The sequence below is a fragment of the Opisthorchis viverrini genome, assembly GCF_000715545.1.
Source record: "Opisthorchis viverrini unplaced genomic scaffold opera_v5_135, whole genome shotgun sequence".
Taxonomy (NCBI): Eukaryota; Metazoa; Platyhelminthes; class Trematoda; order Opisthorchiida; family Opisthorchiidae; genus Opisthorchis; species Opisthorchis viverrini.
In genome coordinates this window covers 364,608-388,567 of record NW_008751792.1, presented here as the reverse complement: position 1 = coordinate 388,567, position 23,960 = coordinate 364,608, and the positions used below count along the sequence as shown (strand labels likewise).

The 23,960-nt window shown below is 45.6% G+C and overlaps 1 protein-coding gene across 1 annotated transcript; it reads left to right on the top strand.

Moving 5' to 3' along the window:
• Positions 1 to 4,436: 4,436 nt before the first annotated feature.
• On the top strand, positions 4,437 to 23,170 carry T265_06521 (hypothetical protein; the record flags this gene model as incomplete). Its single annotated transcript, XM_009171804.1, has 9 exons — positions 4,437 to 4,739; positions 6,109 to 6,179; positions 7,745 to 7,876; positions 11,873 to 12,011; positions 12,807 to 13,141; positions 15,897 to 16,095; positions 17,496 to 17,717; positions 20,063 to 20,125; positions 21,742 to 23,170. The coding sequence occupies 9 exons, from the start codon at positions 4,437 to 4,439 to the stop codon at positions 21,955 to 21,957; spliced, it is 1,680 nt and encodes a 559-aa protein (XP_009170068.1).
• Positions 23,171 to 23,960: the final 790 nt, after the last annotated feature.

Here is a 23,960-nt window from a genome sequence, read left to right as displayed (position 1 = left end):
CACTTCCGTGATGCATCTGATGGAAGCCTCAAATCGGGAAGCTGAACTGTTCCGTAAAGTTCAAGAGGATTTAGCTCAATTCACACACTTAATTCACAAACTATCCGGACCTTGATCTCTTGTACTTCGATTGGATTAATGAGCTTCAACTATTGGACCAAACCTTAAATGCCGTTTGTAATAAAGCAGCTGCAGATGGCCGCAATGCGCTCACGGGAACATCACGTCCTGACGATTTTGTGGTCAACACAGTTAAAACCAAACTGGAGACCAGAGGGAGCATACGCCACGCAGAGGCTATTTACTCATGGCGTCCGGCACCAGTGGCCCTCTTACTGCAGTCCGTTTTTGAATCCTGCAAGCAGTCTGCAACATTTCACCCAATAACCGAACCCCTCATTTCAAGTCGCAGGTTCATGCAGACCGTTCTACTACTATCCGGAAAGTCAAGAAAGGGAGGCGGCAGAAGAGACGCCACAACGGTCACAGAGAGGCCAGACATTCGTAGGAGGATATGGGGAATACTCACCACGGTGGACACAGTGTCAAATATGTCAAACGCGAGGCACAAACAGGAGGATAAGCATGGTCCCGTCAGGGGAACCTACTTCAGACAACAGACTGCGGCTGCGTAATGAAATTGCATCATATGTGACACCGGACGGCCGTGATATACCTCTGAATCGGAGGATACCAAACCGCAGACAGACACGCTCACAGCCCCAGGGACGAACCGACATGCGGTAGTACCTCCATGAGTCATCACCGCTGAGTTCAGAGCAGCGGTCGGTTGAACAGACTTTTTAAGGAGGATGTGTCCGGAGGCCAGTTGTCCATAATAACCGAACATCACATCATTTGGACAGTGTCACGTGCATGGCACGGACCAAACGAAGGCGGACCCTGATTGGTCAGAATGCCGGCCAATCGGGTTCGAGCATCTTTAGCTAGACACATCCCGTCCACCCGCCACACGGTTGTAGCACGACGTTTTGGAACGCTCTGTGATTACCCTATAAATACGGTTGTAATTATTTCCCCTTGTCTCCAGAAAGGACTGTTTAAAGTTACCGTGCCTTTTAATATACCATAGTGGGAGGAGCAGGCAGACAAGCACCGATGCAGAGTTTCACGAGCATTCAGCAAGTCATTTTGGAAAGTATCTTCCCAGCGGCTGTATCATGAATCTAACGTGAGACCAGATGCTGGTACGTAGAGGGATTCGGTATCAGTTGCTGCAACAGAATGGGCAAAGGATAGTGAAGTGTCAGTCGAAATAGAACTGATCAGTTCTATTTCAGACATCGATGTCTGAAGACTGATAACTTCAGTAAGAGACCGAATACGTTTCAATTGCGACTGTTCGAACTGCGTCTGGTGCTGTTGATAGATTGCTTTCAAATACTCAGCTGAAATTGACGTGTTTGTGTTTGCCTTGGGCTCCCATCGCCAGTGTTATAACTGGAATGGAGAAGAAGAATGAAGTTACACTGCAAACAAGTTGGTCGCTCCGTGATATGGAATTCAACTGAACCAGAATGTAAAAAGTGTAGCGTTTACCTAACCTGATACTTGCTCCCGCATCCACTATCTCGTGCTTTGTTTTGTTCCACAATAAGAACTCCACTGACGTCGGTTTCCAGCCATATCTTGTAGTGTCTTTAACCAGTCGAAGTGGTGATCACGTGGTCCCCATCCTGGAAGGCGAGTCCCACCAACAGCACCCAAGCTTTTCGTACTCTCCTTCATACCCGTGTGCCAAGTCAAGGGTTGGCTACCTCTGCTTACGCTATTGAGTTGGGCATGGAAAACAGCACTCTCTTCGGCAAACGATGGCTAGGCGTATGCAGCGCATGTCTCCACCAACGCAGCTTTCGGTGCTGGACACATTCTTCAATGGATACACCCGTTGCACCAGCGAAAACTCGCTTTATAATTGCCTCGTTACAAATACGCCGACACTAACCCACACGAGCTATATTTCTCAGACAACGATTGTCAAACACTTGTCTCAGTTCCGCTGCTCGAATAGGTCAAGTTTCACAGCCATACAACAAAACAGCCGCACTGTGGCTTGATACACACGTCCCTTGAGATTCAGAGATACACTGCTCTGACGCCATAGGTGTCTCAAATTAACAAACGTGACCCAGGCCTTGCAGGTTAGTGTATTGAAGTCATCTGTCACGCTACATTAAAAAAAATCATTGTTCAGCTGTAACACCCTTCCGGTGCCTAGCTGCTGTGCTACAAGTGCTGGGATACTACCAGATTGCCCAAGCTTGTATGAATGTATGTCCACGAGCACGACCGTACGGTTTTAGCAGTTCATCCAAAAACACCTGCACCCTCTTCTCCTCTTCGAGGCGAGAACGATGTTGTCTGCATATTACAGGTCGACGGGGTTTTGGAGCCGTTTGGAGCAGTGGCAATGTTCAAGAATTTGTCTCAAGGCAAAGATACGGTTGATGCGTCCTCAGCGAGGGCGAAGCCCAGCTTGATTTTCATGAATCTATTTCTCCCGATAATCGGTTAACCTGCAAAAACTAACACCACGGAACGCCTTAACTTGATAGATACTAAGCTGATGCCTCAGTGTTTTTCGCTTATCGGCCTTCTATGCCCCCTCCTCACCCATCTTACGATACAGTGCCAGCAACTCATCTGCCAACTCCCTAGCCACTTTTCCGTGTCTAAACTACCGTAGCTCAGTAGTATCGATCTGAGATAGCCCAACAACCCTCCACGGTAAACCAATGCTATACTGGTAGCGAGCACATGCACGAAGCCCGATAAAATATGGAAGAAACTATGCTAGTAGCATTTAGTGCTGTCTGTTCAACCTCTCCAATGCAATCAACTGACCGCTGGATATCGTCGAAATCGCTAGTCTTGATTGATGCCAGTAAATCCGTACATGCACTACCATGACGGTGCACGCAAATCCCTCAAGCGCCAAATAGTGAAAAGCCTAAGGAAATACCGAGAGCTCTGATGGACATCAAAAGCTCGAGATGTGTAGGGTTTGCTTCCGGAAACAAGATAAGATCAACTGGCCCTAGGACAGCAGTGGTCAGTGAAAGAATAAGTGAAAAAGTTGGCTCATTAGTTCACTCGCAAAACCGTTGATGGGAATTATGGACCAAACACTGAAGAACAGTTTAACTGGCTTCTTCCTCTGAAGATAGTGCATACAGGAGAATGGAATGTAAGACTCAATCGCCAGTCAAAAAAGGAAATAAAATACGAAATATCACCAATAAAGCACGAAAATACAGAAATCAGACGATCTGTATCCAGCCCTGTTCAAAGAAATAGAAGAACCTCGGTGACCAATCTAACGAAGCTTATTGCAACATGGAGTGAAGAGAAAGTGACGAGAATGGGACATGTCGAAAATTATTTCCTTCTTCAAAAATGGGTCGCGAACACTTCAGAAACCACGGTGGCATCAGTCCAGTAGCTGTGACGTCGAAGGTGCTCTCAGGTCTGTGGACTGTCAGACACTAGGTAGTGTCTATGGAGTAAAGTTGTCCCCCATTAACTCCTGACCCCTCGTAAGGCACTGTACGCCAACACCCGCGGACGTGTGAATGTATAAGGGAAGCACTCACCACATCAATTGGTGTTAGGCAGGGCTGTTCTCTTTCACCTTTCTTCTTCAGCTTCGTCATTGATACAATTACGGAAGATTCACCATCAGCTTTTAATGACTTTGGGTTCAAAGTGCTCCTGGAGCGTCACTAATATCGAGTACGCGGAAAACATAGCTCTTCTTGATAATGCAAACAATATTAAGCAGTCTAAATAATTCTGCCTCACGGTTTGGCATGCGCTTCACACAGAGTGTAGAGTGCTACTGCAAGGCTGGGTGGGCTCGAAACTTAACCTTATGCTTGTGGATAAGCCGATTGAAATATTAGACAAGTTTTGTCTACCTGGGCAGTTGTACCACTCCCGTTGGTTTAGCGAAAGATGATATTTCCATCCGAATCTAGAAGGCCCCGACCTAAAGCTCTACCTAATCGGGTTGGTGGCAGCTGTAACCACTTTACGATAAGTATACGGTCTTTGCAGCTTCTGGTGCTGCTGCTGAAGCTCAATTAGTGTGAACAACTGCAGTTCTGACGCAAGTGAAGTTCATTTACTAATACAGGAAAAGTGGACTGTTATCAGGCAACCTAGTAGCTTTTCTATCGTTGTACTTTCATTGTACTATCATTGTACTCTCTTCGTGTAGCCGCTGTGGAAGGGTTGTCCGAGCATAGTCGCACTCGGTAAGCCAGCGTTCCAACCACAAGCTTCGTCAAGAGAGCCGCTGCTAATTCAGACTCTTCTTACATGTGCGTACATGAATGCGTTGTTCGAAGCTGCTTGACCAGTGCTGAGCTTTCTTCTCACTGAATTTAACGCGAGAAAAGTATTTTTCTCTTCAAATGGCCAACTCACTGCATATCCTTCTTCTTCAATCTAGGCTGGTCATGAGCAGCGAGCCTCATGAACATCCCGACCAGCAAGGAACTGAAACATATAGTAGGAGCAAATGCTTGTCTTTTGCCACGGCCAACGGTTGCCAGTCCAGTCAGAAAATGCCAACAGGTCCCAGCAGAGAAGTGGGCCAGTGTGTCATCCAAAAACTACGTCCAGCTCGAACACCCACACGATTAAATGACGTCAACCAGAAGACCAACCTCAAATTGAATGTGGAGAATGTATTAGAGGGTAGAGAACACTTGACGGTGAGTAGGTTTTGTATTTTGCTTTTGTTACGTTTGGTGAAATATGTGGACAGTGTTCGTCGTGATTAGTGGGAGCTCTCCTTTGTTATGACAGTGATGAAAACGGTAGTGGTTGGTACTTTGTTGACAATGTGACTATTTAGTTCTGATAATGATAACAATTGGTAGCTTAAGCATGCGAATCGCAATTTTCCACTGCGCAGTGCTCAATCCGTGTCTTTCACATTTTAACACGGAATGATAGGTCGTCACATAGAACAAGTGTCACTAACTGAGAACTTTGCTGATTTATTCATTTTGATGGCGGTGCTGTTACGCTAGATACCAGTTCTCCGTTTGCTGATGAGTTAATAGTCTCCTTTGAGAAGTAAAATCGAATTAACCAGGCAGACGTGGTATAGTATTCGATGGTGGCCTAAGGAACAGACATTGGCTTCAACTGAACAGAAGAGGCTTTGAAGCGTGGCGCGGGGTCAGCCAGGCGTGAGAATACATACAAGGGTTAGCTGGCCAATTATGACCAGTTGGCAGCTGAGGACATCCCTTGTCATATTTTTTGTACTATGTTCCATTCATCACCATTTCGTTGCACCAAACTGCTAATCATTCATGATCGTCATCACTTGAGTTTGGTGGATACCGCGTAGCTCCTCCTGATGGAATGCCTCTGGATGACAGCAATCCTAGCCAGTGTACCTTTTAGACCATCGCCGATTGTCGTGTAGCTTAGCAGGCAGCGGTCTGTTACGCACGTATGTGTACACTGGTACGTTTATGTTTCTTAAATGCAGAGGACAGTGGGCTTTCTCTGTAAATTTCACGTGAGCATGCAAAGCTCTTCTCGCGCCATCATAACAGGGTTATACAGTCGTCCATATTACATCTCCGCGGTACCATGTCGTTCGCATTTCGTGGCGTAAAGGCTATGCGTAAGTCGTCTACCATCGATGTACCTCATGTGAAACTTTCGGTTAGTGGTCAATTCAGGGGGCTGCACACATTCTGGTATCATTTTCCCTGTTCGACTGAAAAATTGCATAGTTTGCATATTAAGTAAGAATGTTGCAGAAGACAGCCAGATTCTTCACTAGACAATGTAAGGATCACATCTTCTGGTAGATGTTGGTGATGTAGCCGGTTCTGTTCAGTCAGTTGATTTCTGCATCATGACATGTCGTTGGGTATGGACAGAATGAGTCAAGCTATCCAGCGATCGCCTCCGTACCCTCGCTTTTTGCATGTCGCCGCTATCATATTTGCATCTATTCGTGACTACTTTCCAACAGTTGGTAGTCAAACTTGTGGCCTGTTTCTGACCTACCCTTACCCCCCTGGTTTCCTCATTTTGAAAAATTCTCGTATTTTTCAGTCCGAGGATCAGACTATCTCAATGTACCGTGCACGAATTTCAAGGTTGGAAACTGAAGTAAACCACTATAGGTACGTCTGCTGTACATGGAATGACGCGTATTGTTCCATATTGGAGCATACTTCACTGCGATGTTATTGGACCCCCAGAAAGGTGTCAGTTCGTCTGCGTTGTAGAGTTAGTTTCAGTTGTTTCGAAAATTAGGCATCTTCAATAGTCTTTTCGTACTGCTAGTTGAACACTGGTTAACTAATTCTACTCACTGAACGGCCGGAAACACAGGCCTCCGTTTAAGTGACATCGTATAGAGAATGAGACCATTGTAAAAAATGCTTTGGTAACTCACTCGTGAACCTTTCCATGAGCTCAAATCTCAGAGGCAGTAGTTTAGCTGTAGTTGTACGGTTCTGCTACATTCTTGGGGCCAGGTATCTCAGTGTTTAGAGCGTTAATTCACTGACCGTTGTTCGAACCCTACCTCCTCATCTCGACTTCTGTCTAGGTTTGGGCAACCTGGCAGCATCCCAACCCTCATGCCCCCTTCGATAAGCATGACAACTAGCCACCGAAAGAGTGCTACAGCTGGATGATTATAAAATGGTACAGCTGTAGCGCTCTTTCGGTGCCTAACTGTCATGCCACCGGAAGGAATCACGAGGACTGGGATACTGCCAGGTTGCCCAAGCCTAGACAAGGGAAGTCGAGATGCAGAGGTCGGGTTCGAACCACGGAACTTGCGGCCAGTAACCTTGCCCCGTAACCACTGAGTCGTTGAACGACTATTTAGAACTGATCTCACCATGCAGAATATATTGAACATATTGTGATCGATTAGAGTCACTGCGAAAGGTATACATGAATGTAAAAATATCCTCGGAGTTAGAATACCATATTTTTGCAGGGTCATTTCATCACTTACTTCTCCTCATCCGATAGGATTCCAAATACAATTTAACAATTGTCCAGCCTGAGTACCCTTTCACCGCCTTGCTGGCATGCCGCCCGAGGGAAGCATGGGGGCTAGGATACTATCGTGTTGCCCACGTTTAGACAGGAGACACTTTTCGGATCACGGACATTTCGTGCAGTAATTCCGTATCCTAACCGCTCAGTTACCTCGAGCTTTCTCAACAGGCTTTCAATCAGGGTTGATTTCAAACGAATAAGTTCCTAAATAATTAGTGTTAATTTAGGAATTCAGGCTGATGGAACCTCGGAACTGTGGTTATCTTATGAACCCCAAGGTGGACGAAATAGCCTTCGGACGTGGAGTGTTTTTCACGAACCTCGTAAGTAGTTCTGGTTTTTACACACGAAACATCTGCTTCCACATGTCTGCGAAGTAACTGAGTTCTTTCAGGTTGAGCTTAACGAAATAGTGGGGGCGAGATGGCTCGGTGGTTAGTGCGCGAATTTGCTGACCGGAATGTCCGTGGTACGAACCCAACCTCTGCCTCCCAACTTTCCCTTTCGAGGCTTGGGCGACCTGGCAGCCCTCGTGCTTACCTTGGATGGTATGGCAGCTAGACACCGAAAGGATGTTACGGCTGAACGATTATTATTTTTTATTATTGTCTTAAACAAAATAGTGTCAAATAATGAACCACTGAAAGTGCCTTTGATTCTAAATTGTCAGGGAAAAACTTCGACAAACGACCAACGAAGTCGCACGCCTCCGGGCCCTACTTAAGAATGCGACCGCAGGTGGGGCGCATGAAGTTGGCACCGAAAATATCCTCACAGATAATTATTTAGCCGTTTTGAAGAGGTGAGTCTAATTCACACGTTGAGCTCCGTTTTGTTCGCTGTTTAAAATTTCCATTTCACCCGTTGAGGCAGGACTTGAACTGTATGTTCGGAAAAGGGGTTAGAATTATCTAAGTGGCTTAGTATGATCACTGAGGCGCGCACCAATAGCGTCTAAAATACCCGGCTATTAGACGCAATCTCCGTGCGATAGTGTTGTTCACCTGTCGCCCATTATTTAATGTTTGGATGAACAAACACATTCACTTCCGGTTTATGGATGCTCATTAACGCCAGGTTAGGAAACAGGAACTAATCACTCGCCTTTCAGAAACAGAACTTACCTTGGCATGCGAGCTTCCAGAGAAGCCCAGTACCAATCAATTGGAAAATGTTTGGGACCGATTGGGTAGTCATCGTTTCAAAGAGGTTTGGTAAGTAATCGGCGGATTTATTGTTGGGCAACGTTTCGCTTTTGACACAAAAGCTCTGTCAAGCCAAATGCTTAAGTAACCAGTTTGATCGGATTTTAACGCAGCCTGGGAACCAGTTCGTGAGATTTCCTATGCCTAGCCGACTTGATCATTGCTGCATGTCAGTCCGAAGTTCCTGTTTGTTGGTTAGTGTGGATGACTAACATTTACCGTAGACTGGTTAGGGGGAATTGTCTGCATGTTGAAACCGGATTTCGCGGCTTAGCTTTTCCAGTCTAGGACACTTTAGTGGACTATCAGAGGTCGTTCACAGATTTCGTTCGCCTGTGTGCGTCGAGTGAGTGCCGGGACAATGGAAATGGGGTTTGGTGTGTGTGGTTAATTGGATCTTACTCTGCTTGGATTTTGTACTTTTAAATCCAGCTAATTTTGCTGATAACTGCGCCTCGTCTCGTGTCTTCTCGGCTGATCTAAAACCGCTCTCCACACGCTTGCCAGTTCAACGCCCGCTGTTTTATTCGCCCTGTGATGCTTGGCCAATTCCACCGCCTCGATCACCGGTCGCGGATGGATATATTTGTGAAGTTTTGCTCACCAGATGAGCATTCTAGATGACAGTGGCACTGTGGCTTTGCTGAATCACCGCCAAAACGACAATATCCTCCAACCCTTTTCATAAGTGAGACTACTCACAAGGTTGCTGAAAACTCTTTTACAGTACCCGAACGTTTTCGCGCTTTCTGGGACTCATCAGGTGGGGATGTCTTTAACAAGCGAACCTCCAAATAATCCAGGCGGGATTCTCATGCATTCCACAGATTGCAAGCTACCGGTTCCAGTCCCGTCAAAATTTGCGTTGGGAAGGGTCGAACTGCCAAGAGTACCCTTCGCAAGCGACAAGATATCCTGTCTTGTTTGATAGCTGGTTTAGCCTAGTTGTCGAGTTGCGGATGATCGGCGGAACCGTCGGTGAAGGCTTCGGCGACGACTGACTACCCGGGACTGCATCGCCGCACGGATGTGATCCATAGGGTAGAGTTAGTTGCAGACTTTTGATAGCTATTTGACGGCTTAATCAAAACGGGAATTTGAAGAAATTGCCTACAAATAATTCAAGTAAGAAGTACGTAACAATCAGCTCTGGCAAACGCCCTTCCCACAACCCCCAAGGTCTTTGAAAAAGTTTTGGTGGTGTGTCACCAGAACAGCGTACAAGATTCGAGCAGGGAAGGAGCCGTGCTGATCGCATCTTCACACTCCGTCAGATGTTGGAGCGACGGCATGTTTGTGTCCCTTGTTTTCAGGTGTTCGTTCGATTCTGTTAGTCGGTTATTTTTTTCAACATGCTTGCGCAACAGAGTATGCCCCAGACGTCGGTGAACATAATCTGGTCCCTATATTCACGTACGTTTGGGCTTGTGAGAGTGTGTGAAGAGCTCTCTAAAAATTTCCTTCCGAAACGTAGTGTCCGACAAGGATTTCCACTCTTTACATTCTTTTTCATCTTTGTCATTAATGAAATGGTGAGGCGAATGCTCGAAAACCCCGGCGTTCGGTGTTTTGCTGATGAGAACCTTGCCGATTTGAAGGGCGACATCATCCTAGGTTTTAATGACACAGCAAGCATGAGTTGTTGAGTAAACTGACCACGATACAATCACCTTCCGGCCTTCAGCGCCTTCAAAGTGCAAAGCCATGCTTCTGAACGTACCCCCTTACAATTCAAGATGAAGCACCGGAAGTTGCGGAGAATTTTACATACCTCGGTTGTACTATTCTGGTGGTTGTGTATCTGATAAATTCAGCACTCAAGTAACGATTGCTAATTTGCGTCACCTGTGAAGTCAAGACGAAACGCATCACTGGATCTCAGGTATCGCACGTAGCAGGCTACAGTAAGAGGTGTGTTTTTCTTTGGTTGCGAGATTTGACCTCTGTGAGGTGTCGTCAGGTTTTTGACCATCGATTTCTCAGAAGCGTCGCAATTATCGGATAGCGTCAACGGATTTGTAACGAGGTAATTAGAAAGTGGATATTCGGTTGTACACTAGGCACCTGAATCGTGGAACACACCCAGCGTCATCAGCTGCGTTTGCTCGGCCGTATGCTGCGCATACCGAGGCATTTTTCCTGAGGCGAGGGTTGTTTTCTGTGCCTTCTTCATAATGGCGCAAATTGCAAGGTGGACAGCGTGTGCCTTGGCAGATGGGTATGGAAAAGGTTAGGAAGAGTTTGGATGTTGTTGGTGCGGCCCGTCTTCCAGGACCGTGACGGTCCCCATGCGCCCCTTTGGAGACGCTTCAAGGAATGACGGCTAATCATGTACATGGATGAACGAAGCCCTCCTACAGTCCACCAACTCCTGCTACTCAAACAGGTCGTAGGTATGAACTTCATTTGTCGCATCCAGAAACCCCAGTGAGAAACCTGTCTTTTGTCCACCTCACGAAATGGTGAGGCGATTTTCTTACAATACATAGATGCCTTGACAATGGCTGACTCGATCAGTGAGTATCCCGCATCTAGATAATTACACTCTGATTTTGGGGCAAATTTTCACTCCCAGGTTGCATGTACTGCACCGGCTTGTTGAAATACACCACGCCATAACATTTTCAAGGAAAGTACCAAGTGGGAAAGACCAGCCACACCATCAGATCACTGCTGAACGCTTTCACAGACTAGCACGCTAGCGACTGGAATCGGATACCTGCAGACTGCTGCTGGCCTGATATACGTTTACGGCGGAAACCGAACAACTCTGGAAAGGCACACCCGAGCCCAAAGCGATTTTAGGGTATCCCGTATCTAGCTGTGATGAAATTCAGTCACGGAGTACGTGTTTCGTACGCGGAAAAGATGGGAGTTATGGTGCACTGCTCTGCGTTCCAGCGTAGACAGACAGGACTTTTTGCGATGACTGTTCAGCATTGGTGAGATACTTTAGGTATTCCGGCCTTAGTCGTTTAGCCGTACAATCGTTTCGGTGCCTAGCTGTCATGCTATCTGAACGAAGCACGAGGGCTGAGATACTGCCCAAGCCTAGAATGGAGCAGTCGAGATGCACAAGTTGGGTTCGAACAGCTCTTCGTCAGTTTACGCTTGAACGACTAAGCTATCCCGAGCTCCATGGCCTTACGTAACACGCAACGTAAGTTTGGGATACCAGAAAGAATTATACTGACGTTTGACTGTTGTGTTCGACGAGGGATGGAGTGCGGCGACAATCAGGATAAGAATGGAAAAGACCGAGAGCCCGGAAGCTAGGCTTTATTCATCCAAAACTTTGACACTGGGAGCTGAAACGAAAGAGATTGTTTTAGCAATAAACGGTGAAACGTTTGAAAAAAAAAACAGACCAAATATACAACAATGACATGCTTTCCTTGTGCTTAGTTGATATGCTCCGTACTACTGTTAATCTGATCAGAGCTGCTGTTAAATGCTGTTCTTTTTTGAAAACAGACTTGCAGCTAGAGTGAGCTGGCAGATGACTGCTGCGTCAACTTCCCCTATCATTTCATAACCTATTTTCGAGGGTTTGGTGGCGATGTCGTTTACTCAGCTTTGTCGTGTTCCGACAGAGAAAGAGATGACTTGCTGGCACTGGTTGCTCAGCTGCGACAGCGGTCCACATTACTCCTGAACCACAATCGCGAGCTGGTCGATCAGGTCAGTTCTTCGGTCAAACTCATGGGGATCTTCAAGGAACAAAAACAGCGCGTGAGTTCAATGTTCTTTTTGCCACAAAACACCTGATTTGCTTTAACTTCTTCCCCGCGTACTGTTTCCATATTTGATATAATCCTTTTGGGCTCAGAAGACCCGTTGCAAGGTACATCTTGTTGGCTCAAGGTAAACGTGTACTTCATCTCTATCACTCCTGTCATCCAGTTGAGGTAGTCTTAAGAGAAATGCCGCTTAATTCAGTCATTTATGACTGATGATGAGTCACTGAATGACTGGTGATTCAATTGCAATGCACTGCTCCCTCTAAACACGACCTAGTCCCCTCCCCACAGAAGACAGGTAATCATCCCTAGTATCATCCCTTCTGGACGTTTCTCGGGAGAAAACGCCATGCGGTGTGTTACATCATGTGTCCGGGGGACAACTCAACGATTAAGACCGTAATGATTAACCGTAATGTCCGTGTTTCAAACCCAACACTGACTTTGTGAGTACTCTTCTCTACCAGACTCGGTAGTATGCCAGCCCTTATACTTCTTTCAGATTGCACGGAAGCTTTGTGCCCAAGAAGTACTGAATGATTGCGTGTTTGTTCCACTGTGAATAAGCAAGGTTGTATCGCGTGCTAGCTTCAGGATGACCTTGACTCTGGAAGAAATAAGCACAAATGGCATCGCTCTTGTGCTTTAGCAGGACTCTTTCCGTATCAGTTCCTACGTGCATTTGACGAAATTTTGTGGATCCTAAGGGGTTCCATGCACTGAATCAAGACTTACCAAGTGAATGATATGCCAACGATGTGAGCTTTCGAATGCATTCCACTTTCAGTTGTTTGAACATGCAGCTCGACTGGAAAAGGGACTCGCTACCCTCCGAGGTCAGTTGTCGAAAAGAGTGGAAGACAAAACTCAAGAATGCAACGACCAAATGGAACAACTGGCGATGTCTAGCGCAAATGAGTTGGACCAGTTACAATCGCGCCTGCTCCAGTCCGAGACTGAACTGGTGAGAGCCAAAACACAATTGGGTCACCTGGAAAATCGAGTGCAGGAAATGGAACGAGAACTTGTGAAGACGAGACAAGAGGCACAGGATATGCATGACGAAAGTCAAAGGAAACTAGAGGAAGCCTCTGTGTCCGTGACGAAGGCCAACTCACAAAGGTAGGTCTGGTTGACCATACCGTGAGTTATTTTCCACAAGAGAAATTTCAGCCGTGCTTTCTCAACTACTGAAACGTCAGGTCCGCAGCGATTAATTCAGTCAACGCTGAAAAGCCGAGATGCATCGCGCAATTTTTTTGTATTGTAGGCAGTTTGAAGAGATTTGGGGATTTCCAATGGGGATTTTTTTCTGTAAGTGAAACCAATCTACGCTGAAAAAGCGAGATGGCTCAAGTGGTTAGAGGGCGAATTTACTGATCGCAAGGTCCGTGGTTGGAACCCGACATCTGCCTCTCGACTTCACCTGTCTAGGCTTCGGTAACCTGGCAGTATCTCAGCCCTCGTGCTTCCCCGGGTGGCATGGCAGCTGGGCACCGGGAGGGTGTTACAGCCGAACGAAAAAGCTGTTTCATCCTTGTTAGGAACCGCCAGCAATGCGTGTCTCACGAAACTCCATGGAGTTTCGCACCAACAACTTCCCCCTATAATCGTTTGTATACTTAACCGTCCGGTCACGATCATCTGGTCAGCAGCGTCGTTAGCTTTCACTGAGCGGTACTCATCCTTGAATCGCAGAAGACACTTCACATGGTCACGTATTGACCGACTTCTCGAGTGAGGACTTCTCTGATGGAAGTGTCAGTATGAAACCAAAACCTTCGAACGCCATGTAAAGTTTCTTCTGCTATCGCATTAAAGATGCCAGGACATTATTGAATGAAAAGATATCAAACCATGGCTTTATGCACAATAATTCGGTGGGATACCTTTCACGGAAGTCCATTCAAGTTTTGTTCTTCCATCGCCACCTAAACAAAATGAACTATTTTTTGTTCCAAACATCCAGCTCTTCGTGGAAGATCATTTTTTCTTCACACTACTTTGATTACTCAAGGGAATCTCGAACTCGCGGCCTCCCAACTATTAGTTTGTAGACTCGACTGTTCGGCCACCGGCAGCTGATCAGCCGCGTTTAGGCAGGACATAGCGCCAATCATCCTTCAACCATGGAAACCACCTCACCTGGTCCCGTATTGACTGGCTCCTCGAGTGATGTATTTTTAGAGGGATGCTTCATTCCTCTTGTGAATCAATTCTTCCTCTGTGTTGCTTATAAATTGATGGTTATGACTATGGTGTGATTTACCACTGTAGTTTTGTTTTCTAGAGTGCGATACGTTAAACAACTATTTTTTGCCATCAGCATCGTTGCTCCTTGTCGCTCCCAAATCGCTTTCATGGTAAACTGTCGATCAAGCTCACTCCAATCAGTCAACAAGTAATAGTTTCGCGGGATATCATGTAGCAACCATGCTTATTTGACGTACATATTACCGTCGTTTGAGGTTTCCCTCTGATCGTAAATGGACGATGTTGGGAACAATCAATTTCCTCTCGTTCGATTCCTAATGGTGTTTTCTTTTAGGAGTTGGTTTCTCTAATAGAGGGAATAGTTTTCCTTCCAGTCCCCCGTCGAACGACTTTAGTCCGGTATTTACACGACAAATACTCAGATGATATCCAAGCGGTCAGCTTTTCCCCGCAAAATCAGTTATTCCTCATTTCGCTGTGTTTTAAAACAATGGTAAGCAGCGTTACTGGCCGCTCTGTCTCTTCATGCCTGGACTAAGTCGTCAGTACAAATAACCATTTCTAGTGCATGCGACAACGTTTGTACGTCGAATTTCAGCCGGTGGACCTCAACATATATTCTTCACTTTTCACACATCCTCATACTTTCTCGACGGAATACTACTCGTGAGGTTGTTGAAAAATCTTTGATACCCGAAATAGCCTACTAACTAAAACATGAGGCGGCTTTGTACAGCACATCCTGTTGAAGAATATCGTAAACGTGAGATTCAGTTAGTCTTCCGTTAATACCAAATTATTCATTTTAGTGTATTTCGCGAATCTCCCCATATTCGTTTGATGAACACCTAGACATGTTGCCTATGCTCACCAGCGAATCCGTCTCGGAGTCAGTTTTTCTCCTCTCCAGACTCCTGGGATGCATAGACCGTATACTTACCTTGAGACTAATTATTGAACAGCGCCACTGTTTCAAACGTCATACGTTGGTCGTTGTTCCGGAGCTGAAAGCTGCTTTTGTCTCTGTCGATCGTCAGAAACTTTGGCAGTGTCCAGTGAATCAAGGTGTCCATCTCAAACTTGTGTCCCTTATGAGGGCACTGTATGCGAACTTTCCTTTCCTCCAGTGCTTCACTGTATCTCCCATGCCCGCCCAATTTGCAGTGATCAAAACTTTAACAGTTGGAACCAGTATACTGATGGTACTACTGATAAATTGGATTTCCGTACTCGGTTACAGAACCAATGATGCCCATTCAAAGTCAATAGGATGTTCACAGAATAGTATTGATTCACCTGGGAACAGCAATGTTTGAACTAGGAGCAAGATGGCTCAGTGGCTAGAGCGCAGAGGGTTCGTGGTTCGAACCCGACCTCTGCCTCTCGAATTCTTCTGTCTAGACTTAGGCAACCTGGTAGTATCCCAACCCTTTTGCTTCCCTCTGGTGGCATGGCAACTGGGCACCGAAAGGTTGTTGCAGCTGAACGATTGTCCTTATCTTTCATTTAACTAGACCTTATTACCGCAACCTCTATAATATAAAGACACCAACTTTCGAGAATGCTAATCTACCTGTCCACACGGTGTAGTTTCATGAAGACGCATTTCCCTGAACTTTTTCTGTTTCTTTTTCAATCTCACCAACCTTGCCCCCTTCCATAGAAATGACGCGCTGGTTGAGCTGGAATGTTTGCGCAAGCGTTTACTGGATCTTCAGATGACACATTCGAAAAGTCTTGAACATGTGGATGAACTGTACAAGCATGCGAAGAATAGAGAAGCACAACTAGATTGTGAACTCATTGCAGTTGATGAAGAACGGCATCGTCTCGCATCCAAAGCGGCGGAGGCAGTGAAAGAAGTTAGTGCGGATCTTTTCATCAATGTTCGAACGCCAGTTTATTCTGGTTTTGTTTTCTGTCTGTTTTGGTTAGCATCTTAGGAGGTATTAGCCGCTGCTGACCGCGTGATGTTCTGAGGATCTTCATGGAGAAGGGATCCCCAACCGTCAGAAAGTTTGAATTTGAGGCTGTGGTTAGAGTCCCTTCTTGGGTGAAGATTGGATCTCAAGAATGTTGGGGTTGCTGTTTGATTTCGGGCAGCATCTGGTAGAAACAGACCAGAAACTAGTTACGTCTTTGGTTCCTCTGTGAATTCAGTGGAACAAATGCTTCCAACATTACGATATTCTGGCTTTCAGTGTTGACTGAAATAAGGAGTCAGATCGTACTTCAACATGTCAATGTTGATTTCGATAAGCTGGTCTGCATCACATCTAGACGCATGGCGGCGGACTAAATGATTGAACGTCTTCAGATCTCCCCACTTGTGCTGCAGCGATCCGAAATATCAGTAGAGGCAATTCATCCGAAAACTGCCATAAAATGAGCAAACGCTATTTTACTGCAGGTGGAGTGAAATAAGGGCTGATTTCATCAGCCTATAGTATCTTTCCAGGTCATTAAATTTAAGTCTCTTACGAGAAATTAGTCATAAGGACTTCTGTGAATTCAGTCAGAGATGCTGTGTAGTTTTCCCGGCATTCCCGGATTCAGTCAATGAACCGATGTTCTGAAAACTCTGACAGTCCACCACCGGTTTCAGCGCTCTTGGGGCTCATCCATTAGGTGCAGTTTCCGAGTTTTCGTCAACCTTGTTTCCTACCTGAAAAGCAGACTGTACACAGTTGGTGAAAGGAAACCACTGTTGCGTTTTCCAACTGTAAATTCAGCGAGTACCTTAGTCGGTGGAACGCGAATGTGGTTAAAAATGGTCTTCTTACAACGAACCATTTGGTACACACGATTCACTTCCTACTGATAACAGTTATGCAATATTTTGACTACACGATTAGTTTTACTCTGTCAGAATGCTGCATTGGAACTTTGATGAACTATCTCGTGTGAAAATGTCTACAATCAACTGGATATTCAAGCAATCCACGGTTAAGACAGGTGTCTGGAACCAAGTTGCAACCGAATGAAACTAGGGGTTTCTCACTCAATCAATATCACCTTCCTGACTGACTGTAGTTCTGTCTGATGCCCCCTTTGTAGTCGACAGCATCAGTATCTCTTTAACTTGTAGACTAGTGAGCTCTTCAGTGAGAGAACAGAATGGTGAAGAGCACCTCTGGGATCAGACTCTCTCCGAGCGTTTACACACTAGACTGTGAGTAGCAAGGGGTAACTTATTTTCACAGAGGTTGTAGCTGCGACAAAACGAAGAACTGTGTCTCATAGATTAACATTTCTGTTTCAGGCAGCGACCACACGCCAGGAGCTGAACCAGCTTGCCGTGAAACATTCACTGGAAGTGAAAAAAATTGAGTCAGCTGCCATGGTCAATGAAAAAAGGCTAGTCAACCAGCTGAATGAAACGAAAACCAAATACGAACGAAGGTTGTGCGAAACGACTTCCTTGATGGAGCAGTATCGAAAGTCAATGGAGCAGTTGAAGGAGGTGTATTCCTTTGGAGTTCAGGTTAGTTCTAGCTGTTGTGATGCTGCCTGTCGAAGTGCGTTACCGACTCCTCCATGTGTTTGTACAAGAAGTGAAGGGATAGATTTCATCCCCCCCCCCGCCGCCACACACAGGTGAAGCCCAAACTATGTTGGGAACAGAGAAGCGTTGTGTAGCTCCTTTGTCCTTGTTTTGGGAATAATTCAGCATTTGTTAGAAAGACTTGAACCTGTAACCCACGGAGTGGGAACCGAAACAGTACGAGTCGACTGCGAGTAGCTGATCACCAGTGAGATGGAGTCGAACTTTTCAAGAGTATAGACTCACTTGTTTTTCAACCACACAGTCCATGATACGTGACCTGATGTTGACGGGCTTTCCTGTTTTCCGTCCCCAAAAACACAGTGATTTCATTGAACACATTCAGGACACTTTGAGTATGCTTCATTGTGGTACTTTGGTGTTCTGTATGACATGAACGACCTTGCAGCTTCCGAGTTCCACGGCATCTAAGGAGCAAAAGGACGCTACAAATAAATGGTCGTCCGTTATAAATTCCTCAAAAAATTTACTGATGCTGATAAACGAGATGTGCTCTAAACAGGGGTCGGGAACTTTACACTTTAGTGGAGATTTCGTCCTGAAAGTGAAGCCAATCTATGCTGAAAAGCCGACGAACATTTTACAGCTGTTTCATTCTTATTGGGAATCATCAGCCGTACTCATTTCACGAAATCCTGGCAGAGAGTCTCCAACCAGTGACCTAGTAGTTTAAATAATTAACCGTTCCGAACGCCATTGGATATCTTCAGATCGCTTCATGTCACCAACCTACTCACTTGTAACGGTTCCGAAAAGGTACTGGGAATGCTAACTCCTTGGTTAATCTGTTCGCCGAGCTTCGTAGTTCGGTTGAAACGTTTCAATCACCAATCGAGGTGACATCGTCAGGGTGAATTCCTCCTCTTCTGTCTGTGATTATATGGCTTCTAAACAGTATCTGGTAGTTCTGGAAACGGTCTTCGCGTAGTTTGATTGGTTTCCTGTGAATCTGTCGTGGTCTTAATCTCCTGTGTGGTTGGTTCGTTGGGCGCATTCAATTCGAAGAAACTTGTGGGCTGGTGGTTCTAAAATACCAACTAACTTACTAAACTGTTGCAACCCAACTTATCTTCGAGGCTTGTGAGACCATATTAAAGACGGATATATATATATATATAACACATTGAAAATGATATCTTAGGCAAAATTTGCTGCGTCCTGCGCACCCAGTGTCCTATGTATTGAAGGTCGGTCAGCTGACATCGTATTTTATTCGCCGAGCTTGGCAGTTGGATTGCGAACGTTTCATCACCAATCGAGGTGACATTGCCAGTGCAAGGTTAAGTGGGTGAATTTCTCCTCTTCTGCCTGTGATTTGATAACATCTAAACAGTACCTGGTAGTTCTGGAAACGGTCTTCGCGTAGTTTGATTGGTTTCCTGTGAATCTGTCGTGGTCTTAATCTCCTGTGTGGTTGGTTCGTTGGGCGCATTCAATTCGGCAGTTCACGCAAAAACAAAGCGGGAGTGAGAGTTTGCCGAGACATGGTACTCCACACAAAAATCGATCAATAAACACATCGACATTGACCCAGTCTATCAGCCGTTACAAGCGAAAGAACCGCACCGTCACGGGACTCTGAGCTAAAAAACCTAACGACAACCAACGGACTAATTGGGTCAAAGGAAGACAATCACTAAAAACAGAAGGCCGCTGAATCAGCCAATCAATGGAACAAACTCACACCACAAAGCAAGGAGAAAACGGCCGAATCACAACAGAACAACCACACACAGAACTGCCGAATTGAATACGCCCAACGAACCAACCAGACACAGGAGATTAAGACCACGTCAGATTCACAGGAAACCAATCAAACTACGCAAAGCCCGCTTTCAGAGCCACCAGCTACTGTTTAGAAGCTATCTGATCACAGGCAGAAGAGGAATTCACCCACTCAAACCTGCACTGACGATGTCACCTTGATTGGTGATGAAATGTTTGCAATCGAACTGCCAAGCTTGGCGAACAGACCAGAAACCAAGCAGCGCACCCGAGCTACATACATTCCACAAGATTGCGAATGCTAAATACACTGTACTTGAGTGGCAGTTGAAGTACTTTCTTTCTGGGAGCCCCGTCTTCATTATCATATCCTCAATTTGTTTTCATTCTTTTCCATTTTTCGCATGCAGCAGTTCGATGTTGACACAAAACGCCTGACGGCCCAACAAGCAACTGCTTGGAAGTTTCATAAAAAATGCAAGAGAATTATGCAGTCAAAGACACGACTTGAACAAGAGATGGCGAGACAGCTTTTGCAGATACAACAGTTTCAGGAGCGCATTACTGAATTGGAGCTTCAGCTTACAGAGAACAACCAAGAGGTAATTCTGATGGCATGCGGAAACAGTCTAATTTTGTCGGTATTAGTTAGAGTACGATGACCAGTTAATGTTGACTTTACAAACTTCTCACTCTGTTCTACATATATGCAGCTACATGCGCGCAGTTAGTAATGTCCATTAAGATGTGAGTATCTTGTAGATAAGTGGGTGATGAGCCTTCCAGATGTCGGTTTCTAGCCTGGTTCCAATACACCTCCGCCTGGCAACTGCATAGGTATCAGACCATCATATTGTCTGCGTCATGTTTGAAGGTCGTCATTGCATTACTTCAAAGCAGTGGTTAGCATTCCCTCAAGCAACTTCATCAAAACAACCAACGGGTATACGTTTTTGTATGAGGTGTGCCACGAGTGACCCGGAACCCCCAACAGGAAGTGCAGCTTTCGCGACCTGATATTCAACCTCGAGGAATTTCTATTCCCGTTCCACTTCGTTTTTATTAGTGATCGGAGCACTTTCCTCGAGATATGAAGTGTACCCACTGAACGTTGGGTAAAAAAAACGTTCAGCTGTAGCGCCCTTTCGGTGCCTAGCTGCCATGCCACCCGAAGGAAGCACGACAAAAGGGATGCTGCCAGGTTGCCCAAGCCTAGACAAGGGAAGTCGAGAGGCAGAGGTCGGGTTCGAATCACGCTCTAACCACTTGAGCCATCTCGCCCCCGTTGGGTAATCGCCAAATTGTGAATGAAGCTCAGCTATAAGAATAAGTAATGTTGGATTTAGAATGGTGTGACTTGTTATTCTGTTAACGTGGACTTCAGAGTGTCTGGTTGGCAAGCTTCATCCGATCGTCTCATTTCCATCTAGGGTTTGTGTGAACCATCCAACAGTAGTCATTTATTAGTTGTCGTCTTGATCTCAGTAGTTTCACGTTTTAACCGCTGAGCTGTCTCAAGTTTAGTAAGGAGGTGATGATATTTAGATTAGTGTGTTGCTGGCATGGTGACATGACATTTTCCTTATCGTATGTGAATCCAACTTCCAGAACGGAAACCACTCACAAGGTGTTCGACAGCCCAAGACTGTTTTCGCTCTTCTTGTGGCTCATCAGGTAGGCTCAGTCCCCGGGTTTTCGTCAACCTTATGTCCTACTTGAATCTAACTTGAATCTATTCTAGGATGACCCAAGTGGTTAAAGCGCGAATTTACTGACCGGAAGGTATGTGGTTCGAACCCGACCTCTGCCTCTCGACTACCCCTGCCTAGGTTTGGGCAACCTGACAGTATTCCAACCCTCGTGCTTCCTTCGGGTGGCATGGCAGCTAGGCATTGAAAGGGTGCTACAGCTGAACGATTAGATGTTTGTGCTGTTGGAATCTGAGGTATAGCTGGATCATATTAGTGCTGAGTGCGATCTGTCACCATCGTTCGGGGATGTGTTGACTCATTCATCAAAAGTTTGTCACTGCATCCTATCTGGAGCACCCAGCATGTCCTCTGCGAAATATTGGTTGCTCGGGTAAATTGATTGAATCTTGGCTTGTTCATTGTCCTTCCCTTATCATTCGAACAGACCTCGGCCAGTCTCATCAGAGTATCGGTATAATTAATCGGTCATCTATCCGTGTTCAGATCACCTTGTTGCTTCGTTTCAGCTCCGTCATCTGAAGGCCAGCGAAGCTAAATTGCTCAATGACAGACGAATTTTGGCCAGTGAACTTTTTCTGATTCAACAACAGTGGAGCTCAGATCCTTGCCCCGAAACAATGGTGCGCCTACTGGATCGGTGGACATTGAATGTCGAACTTGAAGACGTCTTCGATCGAGTAAATATCAGATCGCGATATGGATCGATTCTCAACGTTGGGTGACTGACTTTCGTATGAGGATCTCTTTCATCTCCGACCGACTTGCCACGACAAAGTCCACTGGTTACGTCGCGAAAACTCCTAATGGGGGCAGAAAATTCCCTCTCGAGTCCACGAAACACTTTCAAAGGGCTTTGTGCACTATGGTGTGGACCACCATGAGACTCGTAAAAGTATATTTATATGAAAAGATTTTCCTTTAACTTCAGTCACGAGGGAAATCCATGCCTTGGCCATTTCTTGAGCTTTTGAACTTCTACCGGATATAATGGATGAGTTGTCTTGAATGACAGCTCATCTTTGATTGGTCCATTTGTCTTCGATCGATTCATTCCTAACCCCTTTGAGATATGTGTTCTTGAAACACCAATGTTTCCGTAGGTTTGTTGCCACTGACGTCCAGTTGCCAAAGGTCTCACGTCGAACAGCGCGCGATAATCTAGAGACCGAAATCTCCGAGACCGAATCTCCGCTGCAACCCACGAAAGCGCATATGGATTTCCGTTGAAAGAAAATGCTAATATGGTATCGGTTAACCTAAGTGAACACATCCATTGGTGGTCCAAATATTGAAATGTTTCGCATTCCATACAAAACCGAACAGATTCTCGGCGAATTATATTTGACTGAAGTGTTCAGTGAAAATGACGCTTGAAAACAGAACCGGGAACGCCAAGAGAGCAAACTTATATTGATGGGCGGTTCACCTGATCGCCGAGCTTCGTAATGTTTCGTCGCTCTGCGCGAAGACATCGTCAGTGCGTGGTTGGTTGGCTGATCCCTGCACTCCCGCTTTCGTTTATGTAGTTTCTAATGCATAGATAGTGTGTGCAACACGATTGGTTGTTCAAGCATTACCTAGCACTCAATTTGATTCATCCTTTCAGGATTTCGGTTGCTTTGTGGCCTGTTATCTTGCGTCTGATTGGTCCATTAAATGGCTCCATTTTAATTCTTCCATTCCGATTGGCCTATCTTGCTTTTCTTGTGCGCTAGTTTCTAACCAATCTTCGTGCCATTTGATTGGTCAACTAGGTACCTTCTATTTTCAGCAGTTTTCTTCGGGTTGATGGTTCGTTTGATGTTTCCGTTTCACTGTCGCTCTTGTTTGACGGAATCTCTACTTGTCATTTTTTGGACTTTTCTGCGGCTTATGTATGCGTTCTAGTGGTTTTGATTTGTATGCCGCGTTTTGTATCCTTTTTGTGGTTTCTTGTCCGCTTTTAAGCTTGAGTGCTTTGCAGTTCTTACTTCTTATGTGGTTGATGGATTCAGTTGGTCTCAATCTTCTTGTTGATGGCCTTCTCATATCTGTACCAAAGCTCCATAAACTCACGTTCTTTCTTGATTATTAGGTCGGATAGTATATGGACCTTGTCCTCGTTAAATCCCTGTACTTTCTGGTCTTCGGAAACGAGTAAGAATTGCTCATTCGCCTAACGACACCTTGATGTTTGTGCAGCTTGGTGGATAGTTTCCTTCCAGGGCTTTCCGGAGCGTGTTTGTCGGTTAATGTGCCACCGTTGTGTTGTGCTGTTTTGACAATCTTGCAGTCACTGACAAAGAGATATTGATTAATCCACCAATGACGATATAAATAATCAATACGTAGTGCGCGTAAAACGTTTGAAAATGGCACAGGATAGAACGACCAATTTCAATTTGGCCAGTCTCACCAAACCAAGCGTAGCTGCCTAGCAGTCAGACAATCGATCATAACAAACCAACCGGATGGTTCATGAACGACCGAACGGAATGGAAGTAGTCTGAGTGAAACTGTTTGAACCGACAACAAACTTCGGATAAAAACCAAGCGATAATGACGGGTCAGTGCAGATTAGTTCATGTTACTCGCGAATAACAAAAACCACCTGCTGCAAACGATCAATCGACCATTAAAAGTGGTTAGAGCTTTACTTTCCTGACCGGAGGGTCCGTGGTTCAATCCGACCTCTGCCTCTCAAATTCCCCTGTCTATGCTTGGGCAACCTGGCAGTATCCCAGCC